The 26,925-nt window shown below is 28.9% G+C and overlaps 3 protein-coding genes across 5 annotated transcripts; 2 read left to right on the plus strand and 1 right to left on the minus strand.

The window, feature by feature from the left end:
- The first annotated feature begins 2,771 nt into the window (after positions 1-2,771).
- On the plus strand, positions 2,772-5,161 carry LOC132799489 (uncharacterized). 2 transcript variants are annotated; one of them, XR_009634133.1, is made up of 2 exons: positions 2,772-2,960; positions 4,739-5,161. XR_009634133.1 is itself a non-coding variant. In XM_060811468.1 (2 exons), exon 2 carries the CDS (start codon positions 4,019-4,021, stop codon positions 4,493-4,495), a length of 477 nt encoding a protein of 158 aa, XP_060667451.1. In that variant the 5' UTR covers positions 2,772-2,960; positions 4,006-4,018; the 3' UTR covers positions 4,496-4,709. The 2 variants fall into 2 exon arrangements, 1 of the variants encoding a protein (XP_060667451.1); XM_060811468.1 differs by lacking the exon at positions 4,739-5,161 and adding an exon at positions 4,006-4,709.
- Positions 5,162-14,980: 9,819 nt separating this feature from the next.
- On the minus strand, positions 14,981-16,257 carry LOC107426975 (probable carbohydrate esterase At4g34215). Its single transcript, XM_016037265.4, has 2 exons — positions 15,524-16,257; positions 14,981-15,396 (listed from the first exon to the last, which is right to left on the minus strand). Exons 1-2 carry the CDS (start codon positions 16,064-16,066, stop codon positions 15,172-15,174), a joined length of 768 nt encoding a protein of 255 aa, XP_015892751.3. The 5' UTR covers positions 16,067-16,257; the 3' UTR covers positions 14,981-15,171.
- A 4,968-nt stretch (positions 16,258-21,225) lies between these two features.
- Positions 21,226-25,018, plus strand: LOC132799494 (uncharacterized). Of its 2 annotated transcripts, none has more exons than XM_060811503.1 (3): positions 21,226-21,424; positions 22,175-22,211; positions 23,623-25,018. In XM_060811503.1, exons 2-3 carry the CDS (start codon positions 22,196-22,198, stop codon positions 24,735-24,737), a joined length of 1,131 nt encoding a protein of 376 aa, XP_060667486.1. In that variant the 5' UTR covers positions 21,226-21,424; positions 22,175-22,195; the 3' UTR covers positions 24,738-25,018. The 2 variants fall into 2 exon arrangements, with proteins under 2 accessions (XP_060667486.1, XP_060667487.1); XM_060811504.1 differs by lacking the exon at positions 21,226-21,424 and having other exon boundaries at positions 21,767-22,211; positions 23,623-24,507; positions 24,606-25,018.
- The last annotated feature ends 1,907 nt before the right edge of the window (positions 25,019-26,925 follow it).

A 26,925-nucleotide genomic window follows, 5' to 3' on the forward strand; every position in this document is an offset into this window, starting at 1 on the left:
CAACACTAGGCGGCTGCCACCGCATGGTTGGATTTAATTACAGCCCATTTTTAGTTTTTCTTTTCCTTTTTTTTACTTTTTGGTTCTTATCATTGAAGAAACAAAGATTTACCCAAAAAATAAAAATAAAAATAAAAATTGAAGAAACCAAAGATAATCTTTAATTTCATTAATAAAATTGCTCTGTTTTTTTAAAATTTTTTATCAAAAAAAAGTAAAAAATAAAAGTTTTTGTATTATTTGTCAGCTATTGTGCTGAAAACTTATATATTTATTACTTATCTAAGAGTTGTAAAAATTCTTTATTTAATAAGATTATCAAAAATTTATATTAAAATAGTCATCAATTCAAACATTTTTTTTTTTTTGTAGGCTTTGTTTAGAACTTTAAATCACTTTTTATTTCTTTGAATATTCAGGTTCTCCCCGAAAAGTTTATGAGAAAATATAATACTTTATTAGCTTTCATTTGAAACTCTTTTGAATTGAAATATTTTTCTTTTCTATAAAATTATCCAAATGCTTTTAAAAAGCCATGCCAAACAAAGCTGTAATATCGACTATTGAAAATTATTTGATCGACATAATAGAGTGATCAAACTAAAATGAAGAAAACTATGAAAGCAAATATTATAATTTTTAAATAAATGTAAATCTTCTATGCATTACCTTTTAAGTAGTTTAATTAAGGGTTAAATACAGGCCTTCTCAAGTATTACAAGTTTTACACTTTACCTTCTCAAACTATATAAAATCTCATATTGCTTTTTGTAACATTAGTTCAGTTATACGAGTTTAGTAGATGAATTTGATAAAACTAATCATTTATGTAACTCTATTTACCAAAAAAATTTCATGTAACTCTATTTAAAAACTATTTCATTATACTTTATTTCATCTTTGATTTGTTTGTATGACCAACTTTTCCAAACTCATTAGAAAAAATTGCATAATTGAACTAATGTGGAAAAAACAAATTATGAGGGCATTCTCACTTTTTTCTTCTTTTTTTTTTTTTTTTTTTTTTTTGAAACAAAGTGCAAAGATGGAATAATTTGAATATTAACTCGGCTGGTAAATCATTTGTAAAATTTTAGATTTGAGATACCAAAATAATGGGGAAAAAGTATTGTAAATGTAATAATTTGAGGATAAAGTGTAATTAACCCTTTAATTAACAACTGGCTTATTAAGAAATTGCATTCGTCAAATGTATTATATTAATCAATAAAAAGGGTGTTGAGCGTACAAATAAAAAATAAAATAATCTTGTTTCAAATAGATTAAAAATAGGGATAATATAGATGTAATACGATTTATTTTTTTTTTCTTTTTTTAATGTCAACTTAATAACAATTCCAAGCCTATTTAGTATTACTATTTCATATTTAATGTTAAATTAATATAATAAAAATAAATTGATTTTACTTTTAAAAAAATGTTTGGGATTTGTCGATTATTATTATTATTTTTTTAATCCAACCTTAAACTCTAATCTAACGGCTTCAATAAATAAGCAATTTAAATTTTTTAAGCAAATAATTATTTAAATAATATTAGAAGTATCAAATTCTATTAAAACAAGTGATAAAATGTCATTATATTATTATCTCATAGTTACATTTGTTCTTCAATGGCGATCTTATTCATAATGGTGAATTTATTCATATTTATGTTATATGTTTTTTCAACTAATAAAATAATCATACTGTCATTTTACCATATTTTATTGGAAAATATTCTGGAAGATTTCTTCATATTCCTAGTATTATTCATAATTATGTATTGAGTAATGTTATTGGGTTTTTAGTAATGTTGTTGAGTGGTGTTATATGTTAATATTTTATTGATTAGTATATTAACATAATCTAATTGTATATAAGTAAACTTTTAAAAGATAAAAATAACAAACATAAATCAATAAATATTGACATGTGATATTTAATATAAATTTTAGTAGATTTATACAAAACCTTTACCATTTTCCTTGAGTTTATTTACAAATATTTTTTTAGAATAACATTATTTTATTAATTAAAATTAATATAAACTAAATATAAATAAAATATAAAAATAACTAACATAAATCAATAAATATCAACACATGACACTCCATATAAATTTTAGTAGATTTATACTAAACCTTTAGCATTTTCCTTGAGTTTATTTACTAATATTTTTTTAGAATAACATTATTTTATTAATTAAAAAATTAATATAAACTAAATATAAATAAGGGAGTTATAAATTAAAACTCACGGATATCAATAAAATAAAGAAATAATACAGGTAAACAAAAAGTTTTCCAACCAAGTTTACAAAATATATATAATATATATATATATATTATTAAAATAATACGAAAAGATTATGTATTATTATTTAATTAGTTAAAATATTAACATATATAGATATATAGATAAATTAATTCTAATGGTAACTAAATATAAATTAATAAAATATTATATATAATCATCTAATAAATATTTTCCTAAACTTCTGCATCGCTAGTATTATTTATAATAATATTTATTAAAGTAGTTGACAACCACGAGCAGATATAGGACCATCAACAAGGGCGACGACTTCCAAAAAACTGAATTATCCTCATACAATATGCATCTCATAAAGATATGGTAAAAGAAACCTAGTATAGTTACTTGTCTTTTACAAAATATATTCATAAGCTAATGAAATTTTACTTTTTAATCCTTTATGGGCATGTTTGTTTCACCGGATTCGACAGGATTGCGTCCTAATCCGGTGTTTGAAAGGAACAAACGAAGAAGCGGATAAGTTAACCGCTACAGTAAAATAATCCCCCGAGAGGAGGATTAAGCTGACCCGTCCTTCCCCCTGGGTCAAATTTCTGTCCGGAGCTGATCGAAGGCGTTGCTGGTGTCTCTCGAGTGCCTCTGCCCAGATCAAGCGTGCCTCTGCCCAAATCAAGCTCTGAATATGTGAGTTTGCCTTCTTCTTTCTCTTCTCATTGTTTGTCTGCTTCTTCTTCTTCATGTTTCAGTTTATTTTTTTTTTTTTATTAGATCTGCCCATATTTCTCTTTTTTGATCTGCCAGAAAAGACTTTTTCTTTTTCTTCTTCTCTGTTCTCGTTCTTCTTCTTCTTCATCTACATTGTTCTTCTTCTTCTTGGTTATTCATACTTCCATACACATTCGGGCCATATTTTTCTTCGTTTGTCTTGTTCTTCGATCTGGCAATTTGTTTTTTTCTGCAATTTTATTTTCGATCTGGTGTACAAATCTGGAGGAAAAAATGTCTTCTTCTTCGTTCTTCTCTTCGATCTGGCATTGTTTTTTTTTTTTTTTTTTGCCATTTTTTTTCTTCTTCTTCTTCAACCTGGGAGTACAAATGTGTAGAAAAAAATTCTTATGCTTCTTCTTCTTCTTCTTCTTCGTTCTCTGATTCTGTGTGCTCCATCTTTCAATCTTCTTCGTTCTCTGATTGTGGGTGTACAAATGTTTTTTTTTTTTTTTCTTAACCATTAAATGCTTTCAAAATAGTCATTTATCATTCATGTATGCTTGTCTAAACAAAAAAGAGAAACAGAACCAAAAACATAAATTACCATGTGAAGCAAGTTGTTCTCTGACCTCAACCGCCCAGCCTACCGAAAGAAAATTCAATAATTAGAATTTCATGTTTCATTAGAGAACAAATATAACCAGCACACAAAACCATTCAGAGACATCGCATAATTTTACAAGAAAATGATACTAAAATACTTAAAATACAAAATTATGTAATCTCAGGGCAGAGTGCAAACATGAATAAAATACTCTAAATTCTAGAAAATTGATTGTTCTTGGAATCAAAATCAAACAAAGCACTTAATAATTGGTGGTTGAAACTAATTAAAAAATGCCTCCTTGTTCCTTTGTAAGGCTGCAGCAACTTGAATACATTCAAAAGACAATTGATCTTTCGTATCAGATGCTTCTTAAACATTTTAAAAAGAATTAATCCCTTTGCAATGTTTATCTAGAGACTATTGGCAAATGAAGAATACAAACTATGGGGGATTGATAATGTCGATTCTTGGGAAGGATCGGGCAACCGGACGTGGAGCACAAACTCCAATTGATATGATAAATGAAATAAATCTGGACACTGCAAATGAACCAATTGATAATGTCGATTCTCCAATGTCTGTGAATCGAGGAGGTAGTGAACCATCTACACAAGTCCAAGCAAGAGGTAAACGAAAATCTAGATCGAAGGACGATGACATTGTAGCCGGGTTAGGCAATGCAGCAGAGAAATTATTTGATAAATTGGCTGCAAAGTTGGAAAAATCCGAGGCTTATTATCCACAATATTTAGCTATGGAGCTTGACAGGTTAGGATTTGAGGCCAGTGATAACCTCAGAATCTCTAAGGCAATGAGATCGGATCCATCGAATATAGAGGTTTTTAAGGTTATTAAAACGGATGCGAGGAAGATTGCATTTGCTCATGACTTTTTGGATAACTAATTTAGTTAAGTAGTGGACTACATATTTCTGTTTATGTATGGGAGGATGATAATTATGAACAATTAGGTTTGAAACTTATGAACTTGTTGTATGGTGGTGGATGTTTGTTTCTAAATTTGCATGTAAGGATAATTTTATGATTATGTGTTATGTTTTAGAATATTCATATGCGCGTGATTGAGTTGATTTATTGATTTTTTAATTGTATTACTATATTATATTATAATGTATTCTTATATGCAGGAATATTAAATGGCAAAGCGAAGAGTTTATGTTGTGTTTAAAGGTAGAGAACCAGGGATATATAATTCTTGGCCTGAATGTCATCAACAAGTGCAAGGATTTAGAGATAATTTATATCAAGCATATAATACAACCCAAGAAGCTGAAATTGCATATGTTGAGTATGTAGAACAACGGATGCGGAATCGTAATGACGCAAATCTAATACGAAATACCACCGCACATACACATGCTCAAATGAACAATGAATGGCGTAATGGTTTTATAGTAGGTTTTTTATTTGGATTGCTAGCAACAAGTGTATTTACTTATTTGTTTTATAAGTAAATTATCCTTGTAAAATCCAATATATTTATATTTATGTAGTACTTGTTATTTGAATTGCTACATGTGAAATCTATATACATATACGTATAACTTGGATATGGATATTCTTATATTATCAACAAGTTCTTAATTACATATACTGTTAATTATTTCTTTATTTGTGAATAATTGTTATTTATGATTTACCATACTAAAATTTTATTTTTATTGGTTTTGGAAACAATATATTTATGTAATTTATGGGTTGAAAAAATATTCAATTGTCTTATGCATACCATTAAAATATATTCATTTTTAATTAATTGTTATTTATGGCATACTATGTTTTAAGTTAATTTTAAGCTATTTCTAAAGTTATATATTAATATTATTCGTGGGTGCATACAACAAATTTTGTATATTTTGCATGTATGTATAAATATATAAATATATAAATATATAAATCTACAACTTTAATTAGATGTAATAATTTTTTTTTCATATAAATTTAACTTTTTATATTTTTATTTTTTTAAATTAAAAATATAATTACAAAATAGTCCTATCCAGTCTGATTCAGCACCAAACATGGTACAATTAGTCCATCATTTAGTCCGGAACTATACCAAACATAGTACTGCACTAATTATCCTGTCCGATCCTATCCGATCCTGTCCGATCCTGTCCGATCCGGACCTATCCGGCGTACCAAACGCCCCCTATGTATATAAAGGATTCATTTATACTATATCACTTCTATGTGATTTTACAGAAGCGTTACACAAAATTTACTTTTTCCCTGTGTCTTTTTCTTCTCCCATTCAAAAGAAGAAAATTGGGCATTTTACCCTACTCCTTTTAATGTCTCCACTCCCCACAAGCATCAGTATTGATCTGCTTAGGTAAATATATAAATATGTATTATTTTTTCTATTTTTTTCTGTTCTTTTTTTTTTTTCCTCTTTAACAATTTAGTATAAAAAAAATAATATCATTTTGATATTAAATAAAATTAATAATTTAATATTAAAATATTAATTGAAGAAGTAGAAATCATTAGCAGTTTCATATTAATAGATGTTCATGTTCTACATATAATGAACACTATTCACCAAAAAAAAACATATAATGAACACTGTGTTCCTTATCGATCAAAACTACACGCACGTTGTAAAAACAAAAAAGCAGCAAACTACTGATAAAAAATATTGATAAATATATATATATACATATACCTATAGCAATAATAATAATAATAATAATAATGAAAAGGTAACAGTGAGCAAATTATATTCCCTACACACTAAAACTATATATATATATATATATATATACACATTGGTATCTAAAAAAAGAATAACATAGAAGGGCCCAAATATATATATATATATAAGTTTTTGTACTTACATATTAAAAATAAATAAGATTGGCTTTTGAATTTTTATCACTTGTTTTATTTATTTATTTATTTATTATTATTATTATTATTATTATTTGTTTCCTAGCACTTTCATTAAATAAATTACATACAACAATTTTGTTCTGGAAATATAAAAACTTTGACTTTTTTAATCAAATACATTTTATAATAAGTTTAAAAAAATATTAAAATACAATTATTTTTATATCATGAACTATATAAAAGAATTTAAAACATCTTTTTTGCTCGTTGAGATTAGGTCATCAAACAAGTCCTTAATTGATTTAATCAAATACATTTTTAAATAAATTAAAGAACATATTAAAATACAATTATTTTTATATCATGTACTATAGAAAGAAGATAAAAAGATTTTTTTTCACTTTTTGAGATTGAGTTTTTATAATAAATCATAAAATATCACACCAAATTCTTAATTAATTTAATCAAATATATCTTTTAAATAAATTAAAACACAATTATTTTTATATCATGAACTATAAAAAAAAATAAAACATTTTTTTTTACTTTTTGAGATTAATTTTTAATAATAAATCATAAAACATCACACCAGATTCTTAATTAATTTAATCTAATACATTTTAAATAAATTAAAGAACACATAAAACACAATTATTTTTATATCTCGAACAATACAAAACAATTTAAGCCCTTTTTTTCACTAAATATTTACCATATAGTGTCCATTTTAATAAAATATTTACTATATAAATTATAATAACTTATTATTCTCCAAAATAAAAATCTAAATAGAAACAATACATTTTTATTCTATATATAATTCATTGTCTAACATTTACTAATAATATTCCATAAACAAAACTGCAATTTTTTTTTTAAGTAAACTTTCTAATTTTCTAAATATGAATTAGTACTTTATATTTTTTTAAAGTAAACTTTCTAATTTTCTAAATATGAATTAGTACTTTACTAATTACATATTACGTAATTTATTTGTTAAATTTCTTGGATGTTAGAGCGTTATTATTATTATTATTATTATTATTATTATTATTATTATTATGGGTAAGAGAAGGCTAGTTCTTTATTGATTTCTAGAAATATAATATCAAACACACATGTACTTATTTTAATCTTTAACGTCTTATTTTTCTTAATTTTGGACAATTACATGTTTTTTTGCTTTATTAATTATATATAACTTAATTGAAATTAAGTAGTATTACAGATTATTATCTTGTTTTATTAATATTGTACAAATATTTAGTTAAACTTTTTTAGTCTAGCAGATTTATATAATCGAATATGGAATTTTAGTATGTTCTGTAGTTGTATACATTGATAAAGAAATTGGTGTGGATGCGATAATAGATCATTTTTATGAACTTGAAAATCATAGTCCAATTACGATAGAAAATATGTGATCTTTCCTTCTTCTTCTTCCTTTTTTTTTTTTTTTTTTTTTGGTAGCTCTTCTTTTGTACTAGCGAGAAAAAAAATTATGCACTTTTTTTTCAAGCTAATTTTTATTATTGCATAAATATATTGTTATAATATGGTCCCCTTAATGAAATTTCTGAATCTACTCCTGCCAACAAACATTTTGGTTTCTAACATTATTGTTATATATAGTAATTTTGGGGTACAAAAATCATTGTAGTCTCATGAAATTAGGTCCTTTTTTTTTAAAATCAAATTATACATTAAAATGTATGAATTTTATAAAATTAGTTATACAAAACTCACGTCATTATTTTAAAACTATTTTATTATGGTTTTTATCTATTATGCTATGATCATTTTTTTATAATTTTATTAGATAAAATTGCATAACTAGACAAAATGACCAATATGATAATAATTCAACCAAAAAAATAACAATTTTTATAATGTAAATATTGAAGTACTAAATCTTTTTAATCAACCATTGTTTATATATATATATATATATATATATATATTTTCTCTTAGTAGGTCAAATGAAAATAACCTTGTTCTTTTTTTTGCACTCGGAAAAATAATCTCGACTGAGACTTAAAAAAAAAAAAAATTACTATGTGTAATTATTGGTAATTATCACTATTTTACCATCTTATATGACATTAGATTCAATATTTATATGTTTTATATCTATATATATATATATATATGGAATTCACCACTATATAAATTGTTTATTTATATATATATATATACATAATCCACTGTTATCTAAGATGGTGAGAATTATTATAGTAACAAACATCATATTTTTAAAAAAAAATGTAACAAACATCATATTTTTTTAAAAAAATTGATTTTCTTTTTATAAAAACCATATTAGGATTTGACTCGTCAATAATATCCTCATTCACCAACTTTTTTTTTTTTTAATCTAAAACTGATAACTATTATTATTATTATTCTGAACAAAATCTAAAAGTGAAAATTAATATTAGTTTTCGGAATATTTTCCCCTTTCTCGTCTTATTTGGTGTTTGGGGATAGAGGATTTTCGGGGTAGGTAAAAATCTTTGTACTACACAACTCACACGCAGAGCGGCGCGTGAAAACTTCCAAACCCTAAAAGCATAAAGTATCTTAATACAGTATCTAGTACCAACTGGGAGTAGGACCCACCTGCCATTTCGCTTGGGGGTTGGTGAGACTGTGAGGGTGTTTGAATAAAAAATCGTTTTCGCTTACCCTAAAAGAAAATTTATCATTTCTTTATAAATTAAAAACAATTGAACGAAACCCCAAAAAACAAATGACCAATCTAAAGTCCCAGGTTCAGTTTCCCCAACAAACATGTTGTGAGAATATTTAATCTTACCTCATTTACTATATTTTTTTAATATTCTTTCAATAGTCTATGTCTGCAAAATCTTTCTCATTTCCTTTCTTTCCTTTTTTTTTTTCTCTCTTAAATTTTTTTGGAAAGTATTACGAGGTGTGTGAATAATGGTAAAATTAGTGAAAATTTAAAATTTTTTAAAAAAATAAAAAAAATTTCTGTTTGGATAATTTTTAAAAGAAAATTTTATTGAAATGTTTGAGTAATGATAAAATTAATGGAAATTTAAAATTTTTTGGAAACATAAAATTTTTATCTCTTTGGATAATTAAAAAAAAAAGAATTTATAGCCTTTAATATAAAATAAATTTTATAATGTGGAAAACTAACAGATAAAGTAGATCCTACTAAAAATATAGAATTCTGAAATTTTCAAAAAATTGATATTACATAGTTTTTTAATATAATTTTATCTTTTAATTTTATTGTATAAATTTATTTAATTACTTGTAAATCCTATTTTTTTTTATAATTAATCAAACACTGTAAAAAAAAATTATTCTAATAAAACTGAATCCCAAAAAACTAATTTCCGAAAATTAGTTTTCTTCAATATCTTTTTTTTACCAAACATCCCATAAAGATTGAAGGATAATTAATTTTTAAAATTTAATTTTTAAAAAATAATTTTATTTCATATCATATGTGATAATAAATAAAAAAATTAAAACTTGTATATAATTAAATTTAATATTATATAATAAATTAAAATAAATTTATATTTTTTTTAAAAAAATTAATATTAAAATTTTGTTTGTAAACGTGAATAACTTTTTTATTTCTATTAGATGAAAATTCAATTCTTTAAACTCAAATTTTTTTATTTTAAAATAAATATCTAATTCACTTTTTTTTTTTTAGAAAGGAAAATAAATTCCATAAATTTTTTTATTATCAAAACGGACCTAAATTATATATATATATAATATAACTCAGGGCGACAAAACATAGACATCGGGAAGATTGTTCCTAACTTTTCAGCGAAATCGAAGAAAATTGTACCTAAATCGAAGAAAATTGTACCTAACTAACGCAAATAAACACTCTCACCTCAAAGTTCAGTTCATGAGTATCACACATCCCAAGTCCCAACAAATGATGGCCATCAAAGTCAAATTAAAGGAAATCATTTTTCTTGAAAAAAGTTATTGTTGGGATGATTTTAATTAGTTTTCTTTCATTTGTTTTTTTATTCTAAGTATTATTTCAATTTTTTTTTAATTTTTTTTGGCTAAATAGTTTCCTTTCAGATTTTGATCTACGTTGACTTATGATTAAAAAGTATATAAACTGGGTAACAAGAAAATAAGCCTTATAACTTCCATATCTTCTATAATACTTGTTACAAAATAAGAACAAAATAAAATTATTATTATTGTGCTCATTTCATATAATTTTATCCCAAAAAAATTAAAAAAAAATCGAACTTGGGTATAAGATACTATCCCTGAATCATATTTATCCTGTAGTGATAGTATCCTTATTTAATATTTTAAAAGTTATATTAAAATCTATATTAACAAGTTTGCACTTTACGTTATATTTTTCAATATTTTATAGATTATTATAAATTTATAAATCAGGAATTTTCTGTTGATGTTCGCATTTTCTATGCTAATAATTAATTGTTATTTCCCATATATGTGATGCATCTATGCGTTGTTATATTAACTTGTACGTTGCTAAAGTATATATTTATCCCAAAATTCGGTTCGATTCAATTGCAATTAATGCGTTTCCTCTCCCTCTCTAAATATACATTTTATTTAGGAGTATTTAATCTAGATCCTCTCATATATATATATATATATATATATATATATTAATTTTAATTTAATTTTAAAAATTATAATTGACATTTTTATATGGATGTAGATGAAATCAGTTTAAAATGTATAAATAAAATAACGAAAAAAAAATCTGCTTAAAAACTGAAAAGAAATAATTGATATTTTAAATTTTAAAGACTAAATTGAAGTTAATATAAATTGAAAAGGTCTCGATAAATATTTTTTTTTCTTTTTGAAAAATTCCTCCGTGTGTGTGTGTGCGTGTGTGTGTGTGTGTATATATATATATATTTCGTTGAATTTTTTATCCAACTGAAACTTATTAAGTCAAAATATTACAAATTTTAATGACGAACATTTTCAAACTCCCAAAAAAGCACAGAAAACTTGGGGAATTAAAAATCAAAAGAAACGATTTTGTTTTTTTTGTTTTGTTTTTTTTTTTTTTTCCTGGATTGCCCATTAAAAAGAGAACTGCAAAGTAAAACAAAGAAAGAAAGAAACGTCTGCCTCCACGTTGATTCTCTACCGCATGGAAAGTTTGTTTCCAAATTCTTCAACTCAGGTGGACTTTCTTTCACATTGTGCTTTGGTCTCCAATAAAAGTAGTGGGGGATGGTTGAGAGGTCGCTGAATGGCGACTTGGGTACGTCTGAACTCTGAACCGGGCTATTGATTGAATAAACTTTCTGTTACGTGTGTTGTTCAAGATTTTATCCATGAAATCTACTCAGTATCCAACTCAATTTTATTGTGGTTATCCAATTTTCATTGTGGATGCACAAGTTCTATGTCACCTACAGAGCCTTATTCCGTTAAAACAGGCAATAAAAAGGAGGGTGAACCGTCATCATTCTGATCCTAAAGTTAGATAATGCTTTGAACAGTCAAGGCCAAGAAACTACAAAAGTCGCACACCTTTTTCAAGGTTAATCTGCTAGCTGTGTTTATGTATGTTAGCTTGGTACAATTCATATTGGATTCAAATTCCTAATCGTCTCCAAAGAGTCCTAAATGGAATTTTTTTTTTTTCCTTTTTTTCTGGTTAAGTCTTAAAAATGGAATTGTATTCTAAATTCGTTTGTACTTTGGATACAAATCTATTTTACAAACTACTTAAAACTTCAATTTATTTTTGATAATTTGAATTTATATTTTTATAATCATAGATAAAATACTCAATTATTAAAGTTATCTATTTCATTATAAATTCGTTTATATTTCAAAATGATAATTGAAATAAGTACCCCAAACTATATGGGTTGGGCATGTTGGACCCGCTTGGTCAATTATTTTTAAAACAGTTTTTTATTATAGAAATAAAAAATTATTTTCAAAATACAAACAAATTGTTTGATTAATAATTTTTAAAAAACAGTTTTAAAAAACAAATAAAAGATTAAAATTTAGAGAACAATAAAATTATATTTTTACACAATTTAAAAATAATTATAATTTATTTTTTTTTGAATAAATTACCTAAATACAAACTATCTATTTCTCCTATCTTCGTATAATTCAATTTTATGTTATTCAATTTTATATTCTCATAGACACAAATAAAGATGCTTTACCACTGAAGTTAATCTACTTCGTCATTAATAGTTTTTTATTAACTTAAGTCTCTCCATTATAGAGAGAGAATTTATACTCCATTTTTTGTTGTACCTCAAAAAGAGAAAATTGTGAAGAGAGAAAGGTAGAAGTGTATTTTGTCTTGCGATTGATCGGTTGAATTTTTACGTTCACTCAAATTTTTATTTTATTTTTATTTTTTGGCCTTTCTCTTCCGTCTTCTAATTTTTTTTAAACAAGAGGCTATTATGTTTTTTTTTTTTTTTAATCGTTCATCTGTTATCAGTGATATCAATTATCTTTTTTTATTATTACTATTTTTTATTTTATTTTCCTTATCTTCCCGCTTCAGTTTTTTTTTTTTAATTTATCATACTTCTTTTATCATTTTTTTTTTGGCCAAGATTTCTTATATCAATTATCTTTTTTTTTATATATATAATTATTTTTTTTCCTTATTTTCCATTTTTTCATATAAAATATTCCATTTTTTTCCTTTTTTTTTTAATTTATCTTACTTCTTTTATCATTTTTTTTTTGGCAAAGACTTCTTATATCATTTTTTTTTCCTTATTTTCCATTTTTTCTTATAAAATATTCCTTTTTTTTCTCCATATTTTCCATTTTCTATCCAATATTCTTTTTTTTTCCCCTCTTAACTTCAGTATTTTTTTTATTTTTCATTGTTTTCCATTTTTCTATGAGATATCTTTTTTTTTTTCTTTTTTCTTCTTGTTGTTTTTTTTTTAAAATTTTTTTTCCTTTATATTCCATTGTATTTATTTATTTTTTTTTATTTTTTATATTTTTTTTCCCTCTTCTTTGTAATGGTGGTAAGAAGCTCTAACCATATGGCATGACTATATTAATAGCATATAAAAATTAATAGTTTAATTTCTATGCTAATATAAAATTTATGAATGTTTCTAGTAGGAGATATTATATTGGCCGGGAAGAATGTAATAACTTAATAGTGATTGTAGAATTCAATCCAAAATCCCAACCGTCATATTATTTATATATGCACATGTATCTATGTGCTTTAAACTCATATCTACGCATTGATAATATATATTGTATAATATCAATTAAGTTTAATAATTAATTAGTAAAACAGTAATTGATCGATTAACGTGGCGTAGCAGCTGGTCATACATGGAGTGGAGAAACATGGTTCCAGAATGCCAACTACAATGAAAAATTAAATATCTACAATAAAAAAATTTATATATATATATATATATATATTATAATGTGAATGAATTACTAATAATGATGCAAGATTTGAAAAAATTGAAAATATAAAAAACAAAAATTACATGTTTGTACATATAACATGCCGAAAATTATTAAAAATAAATTTGAAAACCATTTAGTCAAATATATTTTTTATTTTTTTATTTTTGAAAACTGTTTTCAGATATTATTTACTTAAACACCTTTTACTTTTATAAAATAACAATAAAAAGTTTTTTATTTTTTATTTTAAAATAATATTTTGAAAACAGAAAGAATTGGGACTAAACAGGCCGTTGGTCTCTCATTTTTTTTTTATATTTTTATTTTTTTTCATTGCATATTGAGCCCCCTGAACTTGTATCATTATTGCGGAGTAGTCCTTTTGCATTTTTTCGTTAACTCCCTGCTTGAATCTGTTAATTTCAAGGATAGCCTTGCATTAAGGCAGTTGACCCCATTGACTCACAAACTGTAAGATAATATTGTTGGCAACCGGTGGATTTGGAGAGGCTCCTGCTTCTGTACAGAGGTGTTGACTCAAGATTATGATTTTTCATGGTGGTGCTTGATTCTAGTTCTAATAATCCCACTACTCAAAGGAGCACAGTGAGAAAGAATTGATTGGCCTTTTGTTTTTTTTTGATTTTGCCTTTTTGATAAAGGTTTTGTTAAAAAGGTTCATTTGCCTTCTGTTCATGGTGAAAGATAAAACATGCAAATTTCGCTTTCAAAAACTGGTTATTTTGTCCATTGGATTGACCAATCTTACGTGAAGTCAAGAGTGCCTTACATAAGAAGTCCAAATCTGCAGAATTGGAGGCCTTGTTTATGACTTTCTCTTCATGTTGCCCTTGTTATCTATAGACCAAACTTTGAAAATGAGATGTGACAAAGTTCTAATGCCACGTATTGCTACCAAATCTCTCTAAGTAAAATAAACCATGATCTCCACCAACTATACAACTTGCTAAAACCAAATATATATATATATATATATATTAATTTTTAATCATTTGCTAATTTTAAAACCATCCAAGGAGTAATAAAATGTCAATTATTTCCATGGCCTTTTTCCCACCTGAATGATTTTGGAATTGTTATCAAACTTCAGTAATTTATTCAAGGCTTACCAAGCTCAAACTACAAGACAACCAAAGCTTATTTAACCACACCCAAAAAAAAGAGAAAAAGACAAGACAAGCAAAGCTTTAAAGAGATAAAAGACCAAGTAACAAGCCCATTACAAGAACCATACCATAATCCTATCAATCTGGATGAACTTTATTCAAGCCCAAGAAAGCGAAGGAGGGTTTGGTGTTTCAAAATATGAAAGATAGACATGAGCCAGCTTATGACCCGACTGAACTTGGGATTCTGTGGTTAAGTGGAGATTATCTTCTTTCAGTTGCAACCCCATGGCATCCACGCACACGACATTGTGGACTTGCATACTCAGTTGCGCATCCCTTACTATCGCCATATACTTCAAATCTACTGATGCAATCGCAACCTTTGATCGTGAATACCATAAAATAAAATTTTGGACAGTCAAAACAGTGTCAGTAATCCATCAAAAAATAAAAATAAAAAGTCAAACCGATCAAGTAATTAAGAAGATGAATAATAATTGAACTAACCTGGATAATAGGAAGGGAAGGCAGACCAAGATCCTCACGCACGTTACGAATCAGCGTCTCCATGTTGCCCTTATAAGCCTCAGCATCCTCCTTAGCCAACGCGTCGCTCTCTCCTTGGAACCAAAGCAAGGCCTTGATCTCTCCCCCATCTTTCACGCTCTCTTTCGCCCTCTTCACCATGTTCTCGTACAGTTCTTCACCCCGTGCCCACTCTTTGATCGCCGTACCACCCACCGTGCACGGCACCAAACCCACCAGCCCCACGCGCTCCCTCACCGCGTTGGCGAAAGACATGCCGGGGCCAACACCGCAGGTCTTTTTGCTGTCGATGTCGGAATGGATGGGTTCGTTGGCGGTTTCCCAGTGGAGATTGGCGGTCAGGCGGAGTATGGAAGGGTTAGGTTGACACTCCGGTGGAACGACGCCGTCCCAGGTTCTTGGTTTGTCTTTGGATACGCCGCCACGGCCTGACATGTTGCTCTGCCCTGATAAGATGAAGATATTTTTGGTTGGTTTGTTGAGTTGTGAAGCTGGAATTTCCATGGCCGGGGTTTGGGGAAATTGGGGTTTTTAGGTTTTTTTGGTAGGAATGAAAATGAATGCAGGAGGAGTTGCTTGGAGAATGCTGAGTAGTTTGAGATTGAGAAGGAACAAATAGAGTCCTTTATATTTGCGAGCTCAACAGGTAGCTACCTGCACTGTACTTCTTCTTTTTCTTGTTCTTGATCACATTGATGGTGTTTTTGTTGTAGTTAGTTAGATTTTTCTTTGTCTGAAATCGCTTCCAATCTTACAGCTGTTGCATGAGGTTCACGTGGCTAGTACCGTCGTATTGTCGGAGCATTTGTATCGAACGGCTCCACCTCCTAATATATTTGAGTTATTGCTTTCTAGTACCAGTGTACAAATTTCTAATCAAACCCATCCATTCAATCCATTTTTTTTTTTTTGAAAAATCATGTCGTACTACGTGTCTTTTTTTTATTTTATTTTTATACATTTAACTTAAATATAATATTTTTTTATGCATGTTATTATTGTTATGTTATTTAATTACTGGTTTTTTTTTTCTTTTAGTTTTTAATGATTTACACATGATAAAATAAATGCTTACATAGCTAATAGAATTGTGAATAAATTTATTCAGATATAAACATTAAAATTGGAATCAACTGCGCAAAAATTGGATCCATGGTCTTTGGGAAATTGGGTGTTTGGTGGATGAATGCAGGAGTTATTTTGAGAATGATTTAAACCATATTAAATTAGACACAGAGGAGTAGTTTCGGTAACGACCAAACGAGTACCTTTTTTCTTCCTCACATGGGGAGCTGTGTAGGTAGCTCTGTTGAAGATCCTTCTTCTTCATCACGTTTTCATTGTTTATGTGAGTGTGTGTGTGTGTGAATGCGTTATAAGTACCTCACAGCGATGTGTGAGGATAACGTGGCTCGTACTGGTCGTACTATCAGAGCATTTTTATTGAATGGGTCCACCTCCACCATTCAATTATTTGAGCTTTTTTTTTTTTTTTTTTGGGTGAATATTCAATTATTTGAGTTTTGATTTCTAATCGGGGAAACTTTTGAATCATACAGGCCTAGTGGACCTCATTGGCATATTTCTTCAGTCCATATCTCTTACTGAAAAGCTCTATTTTAAAATTTTGGTTCATTTGGCAATTGAGAATAGAGGGTGGGTGTTCGGTAAGGTTGTAAATGAGCTAGGTTGAGCCTAATATTAGTATTTTCAAGCTTGGATTATATGATTTTAAAAATATTTAATATCAATTCATGCTCATAAAAATTTAAAATAATTTGTTCGAGTTTGATTTGAACAGTTTATGAAAAATTTGAGTTTAATTCGACTCAATTTGTTATAATATACAAATTTTAAAAATTGAACATTTACTTTTTTAAAATAATAATTTTAACATTAATAATTAATAAATTTTATTTATTCAATTAATTTATTTATAAAATTAATTAGTTTTTAAAAAATATATAAATTTAAAATATAAAAAAATATTGTTTAGGCATTATAAATATTCAATTTGGTTAAATTTATAACATAATTTTTATATAAATATATATAAATTATAAATTCAAATTACTCATAAGCTATTCATAAACTTAATTTATTATTCAAGATTGCCTCCCAAATTTTGTTTCTTATTAAAAGTTAGCTGGTTTTCCTTACAAGTCCACTTCAAGCGAGCTAAAATTGAGCCGAGCTTGAGCTGCTCACAAGCTACTCCAACCATTTACAGTCTTAATGATTGGATTTGAGATTGGTTTTAATTTTGGTTTTGGGGAATGAATGCTTGTTTGGAGAATATTTTAAATCAAATTAAATTTGTATATTGTCAAAAAAAATAAATAATTAAATTTGTCGGGATGCAAATTCTTAAAGTACTTTATTATTCATAGGCTTGGCATGATAATAAAATTACTAATAATATACTTTCGGGTTTAGGTTTAGAGTGCAAACTTTAATCTCTTTCCCAAATTGCAATAGTAAAACTAAAAATAAAACAGAATTTGTATAAACTGAAGCAGTTTGGAGGGACCAAAGGAGTCCTTGGTAGCTAAGTAGATAGCTAGAAGGGAAAGTTTCGATTTCCTACTTACAAGAGATTTATTATATAGAACTTGATATATATAATAAATCCGCATACTAATAATTCAAATTTTCAAAATTAGTGGCAATTTAATGTGCTATTATAGCTTAAAATCCTAAACATTTAAATTTAAATCACTAGTTAGATATAACTTGATATACTATTTAAACTTTTAAAATCAATAATAATATATAAAGTTTACACACATAGGATATAAAGTTGGAACATTATTATTGAATGGGTGCACCAAACAAATTGTTTGGTTTTTCCCACAAAAGCAAGTTTCTTTTTGGAATTCTAAATTAACTTTACATAGTCTCGTAAAAACTAATTTTATTAAATGACTCTTATTTTCTTCTTTTTATTTTCATTTATTTTTTAAATTACTCAATCAAATGCTCCATAAGTAGTTTTGAGAGTGTCATTTGCATAAAAATGGATTTATTTAAATAAAACACGCATTTTAGATTGATTGGACCTATGAGGTGCTTTAAATCAAAATTGGGTATCAACAGCAAGAAACTAACAAATTCAAACCCAACTCAGTAAGGAGTTTTATATGGTATTAAAATAATATTAATTAATCATAATATAATTATAATAATTCTAATGGGTAATGTAATTACAATAGTTGTATCATAATGAATAATTTTACTGGATACGTATTTTTTTTTTGCATTTTTTATTAATATTATTATAGTTATATCCACCATCCTTTACTTTTAAGTCCGTTAACTATATATATATATATATATATATTCAATATTTTTTCAATTTTTATAGTTAAATTGATAATTAATATATTGAATAAACTAATACTAAAATTTCAATAAAATTTTTTATTTGTTTTATTATATATAAATTTTCGTCATTTTTATTAATATTTAATAAATTTTAATATTTTCATTAATGTAGTTTGTGCATTTGATATTTCTATAGATGTCAATATTTAAGGCCTCAAGCTGAACCAACTTGCTCTGGTGTGGCCAAAGATAAGCAGTCAAGGCCGAAATTGCTTATTACGGGCTCCATATCAGGATTTAAGAGGAGGTTAGCAAGTTTAATGTTGCCACGAACATGTTTCTTCTCCTGAATGTATGCCAGCCTCCTAACAGTCTCTTTGTGGGGTTATATTTTATCACTCCCAAAATATCTGGATAAAAAAAAAAAAGGGCAAATTTAAACTGTTTAAAATAATTAGGATTGTGTGATTCAATCTATTTGGATTGTCCAAACCTGAATAAATTGTAGATTCTAATTAAAACTAAAAGTTTATATAAAGGCTTTAAGCCATCAAACAAGGAATAATCTCTGCAAGTTTATTACTATCTCTCTTTTTCTTATTTATTTTTCACAGAAAATTCAATGGCCTCTTCTGAGCGGCGCCCTCAAATAGACATCGCGGAATTCATCAATAATGAAAGAGGTGCACAATATTTTGATTGTTGATTTTTGCACCAACACTCTTATCTATCTTAACCCGGACCTCAAGAGATAGGTGACATGGTGATGAGCCTGTTTTCCTAAATAATCATATACATGTTAGAAACAGAGGGGAAAAAAAAAAAAAAAAACAAATATTCTCATGTACAATAAAAGGTGCATTACTAATGCTAGCTACCCTTATAAATGACCAATCTTATTACTTTTTTTATTATTTTTTGTAGTAGTAATAATCAAATTAGCAAAAGTTAATCCAAAGCTATTAGCTGGCCAGAGAAAAATGCATACCAAATGACCAAAAATAAGAGTAAAAATATGCACAAACCAGACAGCGTGCATCAGCAAAGTTACCCACTTCTCACGAGCTTAGAGATAAAGAAGTACGCAGAGAGATAAGAAACAAGAAAAAAGAAAGGTGATGAAACGGTAGGATTAGCAGAGTTCTCACCACTAGAAAACAAGCAAGGGAAAGAAAAATGTTTCCCGGGTGGTTTTTCTAGGAAAGTGACAGATGAACTGGGGTATATATATCGGTATATAATGTGTTCGGTGTGGATAGCAAATCTAAGAGAATCATCTACTCTTCTGAGCCACCAGGTCCCAGCCAGTACCGTGTACTGCAGGCAGGACTGTTTTTCTATGTTTACTAGTTTCCACACCATAACCTGTCCATGTACCACGTGAATTATGAATACCACAGATTTCCCTATATATGCTTATGCACTACACATATTACTGTTGTTCATGAAGTTTATTATATGGATAAAAGGAGTTACTATTGGATTATTATATGCGCGCTATAATTGACTAATACATTGCTTATTTTAATTTGTTTTGGTTTCTGGATAATTGGATTATTATATTTATAATATGAATAATTTCTAATGGGATCCTATGACTCTAAAAGAAGGATTAAGATAAACATATACATTACCCAAAAAATGAGGAAGAGCGGTGCATTTTACTGGAAGAACGGAAATGAGGCGTATTTTAGCAGAAAGATTGTAAATTTGCCAACGTACACAGAAGAAAGAGAGAAACAGAGAGGGCTCACTGGTGGTGGTGTTATCGAGGCTAGAGTGAGGTGTGGCAAAAAAGCCTCCCATAGCGGTTAGTCGTAAAAAAAGTGCGGTCAACTCTGGTTTAAAATTTTACCATCGAAGTGGAAGCCTGGCATTAAAAGATGCGTTTTTAATTTAATTTTCATTTTTTACCCTTTTTTAATTTTTAATTTTTAAATTTAAATTTTTAATATTGAATATAATAATGAAGTTAAAATAGAACTTATTAATAGAACTTATTGTTTTTGTAATTTTAAATATGCCTATAAATTATTATGTAATTGTAGTATTTATGATTTCAAGAGTTTTTTTTTTTTTTTTGTTGGGTGGAAAATTGGAAATTGTAAAGTTTAAGATTTAATTTTTTGTAAACTTGAAAATAAAATATTTCAATATGCATATATATGTTATTATTAGTTATCACTAACTTATTTTAATTCCATACATTAAGACGACACTAATAGAAATCTTTTGACTTTCAAGCTATATCTATTATGTTATTGATTTAATAGCATTAAGATAACTAAAATACTAATAAAAATATGAAACGCCTAAGCCCAAGCATGCGCTCATAAGATTTGAGGCTTAACCTCGATCGTCATCTCACCACGCTTTGCGCCTTTTACGCTTTAGAATCTTGGTCATAGATAACAAGCTTTTCATCGTCTCCCCAATAAAACCCGCGAACGCGAACCATCGAACCAAATACGGATGGCGAAGCTCGGTGATAAGCTTCACCAGCATTGCCTTGTAGACAACAAAGACACAGCAGATGAGGTAAAACTCTTAGTAGCCAATTTCTTAAAACATTAAAATCCATACTCTTAACTTTGTTTTTACATTAACACCATTGAGATAGCTCAAGATTGCAGACTCATAAAAGTAGATGAAGAAATGCCCCTTTTGTACTAACCATCTCTGGCATTTTAAGTATGATTTACCACTTAAGAAAGATTTACAAGAACTTTAAATCTCGCATGAAAATGGCATTTCTTCTGTGTTGTTTACTTGAGGTGTCTTTGCGCTAGGATTTTCATCAGTTTCACCTTCCAACTATGACATAACTTCACTAGCTAGATTAATGTCGATAGGTATCGCAACCATTCAGAAGGACTTAATGTTGAATTAAATTAATATTTGTGAACTTGGCATAATCAATTACTCACTTACAGGGCCTATTTATGCCATTAATGGGACTGACTTATTTTATTATTTTGTAGTAGGGCCCTTGGTCACACACTCTCTATAAGACTCTAGTTGGCCCATTGGACTGGAGGACCAACTCTCTTTATAAGCCCAATGACTTATCCATATTTTTCCTAGTATAATTATATTATCAAATTATTATTATTTTATGTGTGTCAAAATTAATGGATAAGTCTGACTTGCAGAGACTATTTAAAGGTCTAGGGCAAGCAAACAATTGATGCCATACGGTATTTTGATATTAGGGTTTTCAGAGATCTGAGAGTGGTTTGAGAGTAGTGTGTCCATAGGCACTACTTTACATTATTTTCTATTTTGCAGGATTAAAGATCTAATTTATCAATGGCTGCGTTTGGAGGTTAGTAAATTATGACTTATGGAATTTATTATGTATATTTAGATCCATAAAAATCTAACAATTGGTATCAGAGCACATGGTTAATATGCATAGTAAATTTCTTTGGAGTTTATTGCAGTTAGCATGTGAATATTGATCTGTGTTTTTGCCATTATTATCAGTGTTCTAATATATATATATATACTCATGGTCGTTTTTGTTTGTTCTTAAAATAAAATAAAAAAAAAATTTATTTGTAAATATCGGGCTTGTTCAAAAAAAAAAAAAAAAAAAAAAAAACTGGGTTTTCGACCATGAATTTCACATACTGATTTTCTGTGTTTTGGACCAAATTAATTTGGGTAAAAGTTTCCCAAGAATAAACGAAACAAACAGCATCAATTTTGACTAAAATTTGCTCGAATTTCTTATGTTTCCATGGGTTTTTGTTTGTGTTTTTGGCCGAAAATAAACCTAGCTTGGATGTTTATTTTGAGTTGTTTTTGAATCAAATTTGTTTGTGGGAAACGTTGCCCAAGGGAAGACGAAACTAACGCAGCCGGAATCGTCGGAAACGGTGGCCGGAAAGGTGAGATTTGGCCGGGTAAAATCGCGGGTCGCGTGACCCGTTTGGACTGGAACCGGGTCACCCGTGACCCGGTTGGCTGAAGAAGAAGAGAGAAACGACGTGTCGTTCTGGGTGGTTGCTGACGTCATCTGCTGACGTCAGCACGACACGTCGTTTGCTGACGTCAGCAGGCCAAAAAAAAAAAAACTTATTTATTTTTATTGATTTATTTTTGTTTATTTATTAATTAATTTAGTGATTCAATTGTTCAATTTATTTATTTATTGTTTGTTTATTTGTTTAATTATCACATTCCAATTTTATTAAATTAAATTAAATATTTGTGATTGGAAAATTGGATTGTGTGAGCTTACCCAAAGAGGCTTTGTGCCTAGTTGGTATAGTAATGTGGGATTTTAGGTACTCACCTGTCGTGAGACTTATTTTATCTGCATTATGTGTACCAATGTAATGTATATTGGCATAGTGGATGGGATGTTTTATATTTGCTTATTTCATGAAATTGCCAATATGTTATTTTCTCCCATTTATTAACCAGGGTCTATGCGGGTAATTAAGCTACCTTGTCGGTAGTTTTAGTTGCTTTGTATGACGCCTGGAATGGCAGTGGAAGTTAATTAAATGCCATGTATTGCAGGTTCTGAGTTGCCCTGTCGGTGATTCAGTTCAATGCATTTGATTGTGGTTATTTGGTTGACTGTCCCTGGCCCGCGTAAGGGTATCTTTAGTGCTACAAAGACCCTAAGCGATATTTGTGTTTGTGTTTTTGTGTTGAGGGGCTGGAAAATAGTAATTGAATTGTCTTAAATTTTTTAAATGTCTTGTTGTTTACTATTTTTACAGCTAGTAGCACCCCAAATCTTATGCCTATGACTGCCATGATGAAATTGGATGGGACAAATTATCAGAAATGGAAGAAAACCTTAGTTATGAATTTGACCTTCATGAAATTGGATTTGGCTTTGGAGATAGATCCACCAGAGATTCCGACTGATGAAAGTACTGTAGCAGCTAAGAAACTTTATGAGGATTGGAAGCACTCTAATAAGTGTTGTATGATGATGATGGAGAATTACATGGATGAGGCCATATATGCTAGTATTCCTAAAGTGGATACTGCAAAGGGACTTCTTGAGGAGATAGGAAAAAAGTTTATCAAGTTTGATATGAATGAGAAGCATCATTATTTGGACCTATTGAACAATACCAAGTATGATGGTATTAAAGGAGTAAGGGACCATATTATGCTACTTTCCTCCTATTATAATAAGCTGAAGGATCTTAAGATGGACATTGGAGAGGAGTTCTTGACCTATTCTATAATGAGGAGTCTTCCATCACAGTTTAATAATATAAGGTCGAGTTTGAATACTAAGAAAGAAGGTTGTAGTTTGGAGGAATTGACTACTATCCTTGTCAAGGAAGAGGATGATATTAAATTAAGTAAGTCTAGGTCTGTTGCTATGGTTTCACATCAGGTAGATAAGTCCAAGAAGTTTTTCCAAAAGAAGGGACATGGATTCAAGCCAGGACAAGGTTTCAAGCCTGGGCAGGGTTTTAACCCCAATAGGAAGAAGTTTTCTGGTATGAAGCCTAAAGGACCTAGGGATGGTGGTTTTCAGATTAGACAAAGGAAAGAGTACTTCAATGGAAGGTGTGGATACTGCAATAAAGTTGGGCACAAGAAGATAGACTGTTGGACCTTAAAGGGAAAGCAAGAGAAGAAAGGTAATATTTTAATGATTGAGACCAATATTATTGATGTGCCTATGAATTCTTGGTGGTTAGATACTGGAGCTACAATTCATGTTACTAATTCATTGCAGGGGATGATAAGCCGAAGGGGCCCAACCAATCTTGAACAGCATGTTTATATGGGAGATAGCTCAAGAGTGAAGGTGGACATTGTGGGAACAATCAAGTTGAAGCTTTCCACTGGATATGCTTTGGAGTTGTAAGAAGTTTCTTATGTACCTTCAATAAGAAGAAACTTGTTATCTATTTCTGTTTTGGATAGTCAAGGTTATAGTTTTTTGTTTGGAAATAACAAAGTTGAATTATTTAAGGATGGTAAAGTTGTTGGTTTTGGAACTTTATGTGGCAATTTATATAAGCTTGATTTATTTAATAATGGTCTCAATTTCTCTGTTAATTCTATTGTTGCTTCCAAACGCCCAAGAGTTAATGACAATTCCTCAATGTTATGGCATAAACGTTTGGGACATATTTCTAGGCACAGAATGGAAAGGTTAGTGAAGGATGGGATACTTCTTAATCTTGATTTCTCTGATCTGTTGACTTGTGTTGAATGTGTGAAAGGGAAGTTAACTGCCAAGGTAAGAAAGGATAAGTTAGCTAGGTGTGGAGATGTTTTGGAGTTAATCCACACTGACATATGTAGACCTTTTACACCAATTGCTTTGGGTGGTTATAGATATTTTATTACCTTCATTGACGATTACTCTCGTTATGGACATGTTGAGCTTATTCGTGAGAAGTCAGATTCTTTAGTTGCCTTTAAAGAGTTTAAGGTAAAGATGGAGCTTTAAAAGAATAAGAAAATAAAAGCTGTAAGGTCTGATAGAGGTGGTGAGTTTTATAGTAGGTATGATGAAACTGGAAGGAACCCAGGGCCTTTCGCTATTTATTTGCGTGAGTGTGGCATAGATGCGCAATATACGATGCCTGGTACACCTCAGCAAAATGGCATAGCTGAGAGAAGGAATAGAACTTTGTTGGATATGGTGCGGTCTATGTTGGCAAATTCTAGGTTGCCAGATTATTTGTGGGGAGAGGCTTTAAGGACGGCAGCTTATATTTTGAATCAAGTTCCAAGTAAGTCCGTTCCTAAGACACCTTTTGAGTTGTGGTCAGGAAGAAAGCCTAATTTGCATCATTTTCGAATATGGGGTTGCAAAGCTGAAGTAAGGATTTATAATCCCCAAATTAAGAAGTTGGATCCTAAAACCATTAGTGGATATTTTGTTGGCTATTGTATAGGATCTAGGGGTTCAAGATTCTTTTGTCCTTCTCACACCACCAGGATCGTGGAATCAGACAGGGCCATTTATTTTGAAGATGATTTTGGGTTTGATGATAGTAATGGTCCAAGGGAATCTCAATTTAGAGAAGAAAGTGTTTTCATTCCCAGTATAGTTGTTCCTGATAAAGATATTGTTGATCCAGTAGTTGATGAACCAGTAGTTGGTCAGAATGAACTCATTGTTGAAGAGCAGGATATTCCAGCTATTGCAGATGCTAATGTACCCTTGAGGAGGTCACAAAGGACTAGGAGATCAGCTATTCCTGATGACTATGAGGTTTACTTGCAGGAGCATGAGTTTGACATAAGTGATGATTCAGATCCAGTCACTTATGAGGAAGCCATAAGCAGTTCAAATTCAAATTTTTGGTTGGATGCAATGGAAGATGAAATGAAATCCATGGCATCAAATGGAGTATGGGATTTGGTTGAGTTACCAGAGGGTAGCAAGCCTATTGGGTGCAAATGGGTCTTTAAGACTAAAAAGGACTCCAATGGTCAAGTGGAGAGGTATAAGGCTAGACTTGTAGCTAAAGGGTTTAGCCAGAAGGAAGGAATTGATTATACAGAGACTTTCTCTCCTGTATCCACAAAGGATTCTTTTAGAATTATTATGGCGATTGTGGCGCATTATGACTTGGAGTTGCATCAGATGGATGTCAGAACTGCTTTTCTGAATGGTGATTTATATGAGGATGTATATATGGTTCAACCAGTTGGTTTCCAACAAACGGGGAATTGTAATTTGGTTTGTAAGCTTAAGAAATCTATTTATGGTCTTAAGCAAGCTTCAAGACAATGGTATCTTAAGTTTGATGAGGTTGTCATCCAAAATGGCTTTAAGGAGAATATTGTTGATAGATGCATATATATGAAGGTCAGTGGGAGCAGTTTTATTTTTCTGGTGTTGTATGTTGATGACATACTTTTGGCTACTAATGACATTGACCTATTAGCTGAGACAAAGCAGATGTTGTGCAACTATTTTGATATGAAAGATCTTGGTGAGGCTTCTTTTGTTTTGGGCATCAAGATTGTTCGAGATAGGACTAATTATGTAGTGCAATTGTCTCAGAGAGCTTATATTGATAGAATTCTTAAGA

Source organism: Ziziphus jujuba, chromosome 9 (genome assembly GCF_031755915.1).
Source record: "Ziziphus jujuba cultivar Dongzao chromosome 9, ASM3175591v1".
Taxonomy (NCBI): Eukaryota; Viridiplantae; Streptophyta; class Magnoliopsida; order Rosales; family Rhamnaceae; genus Ziziphus; species Ziziphus jujuba.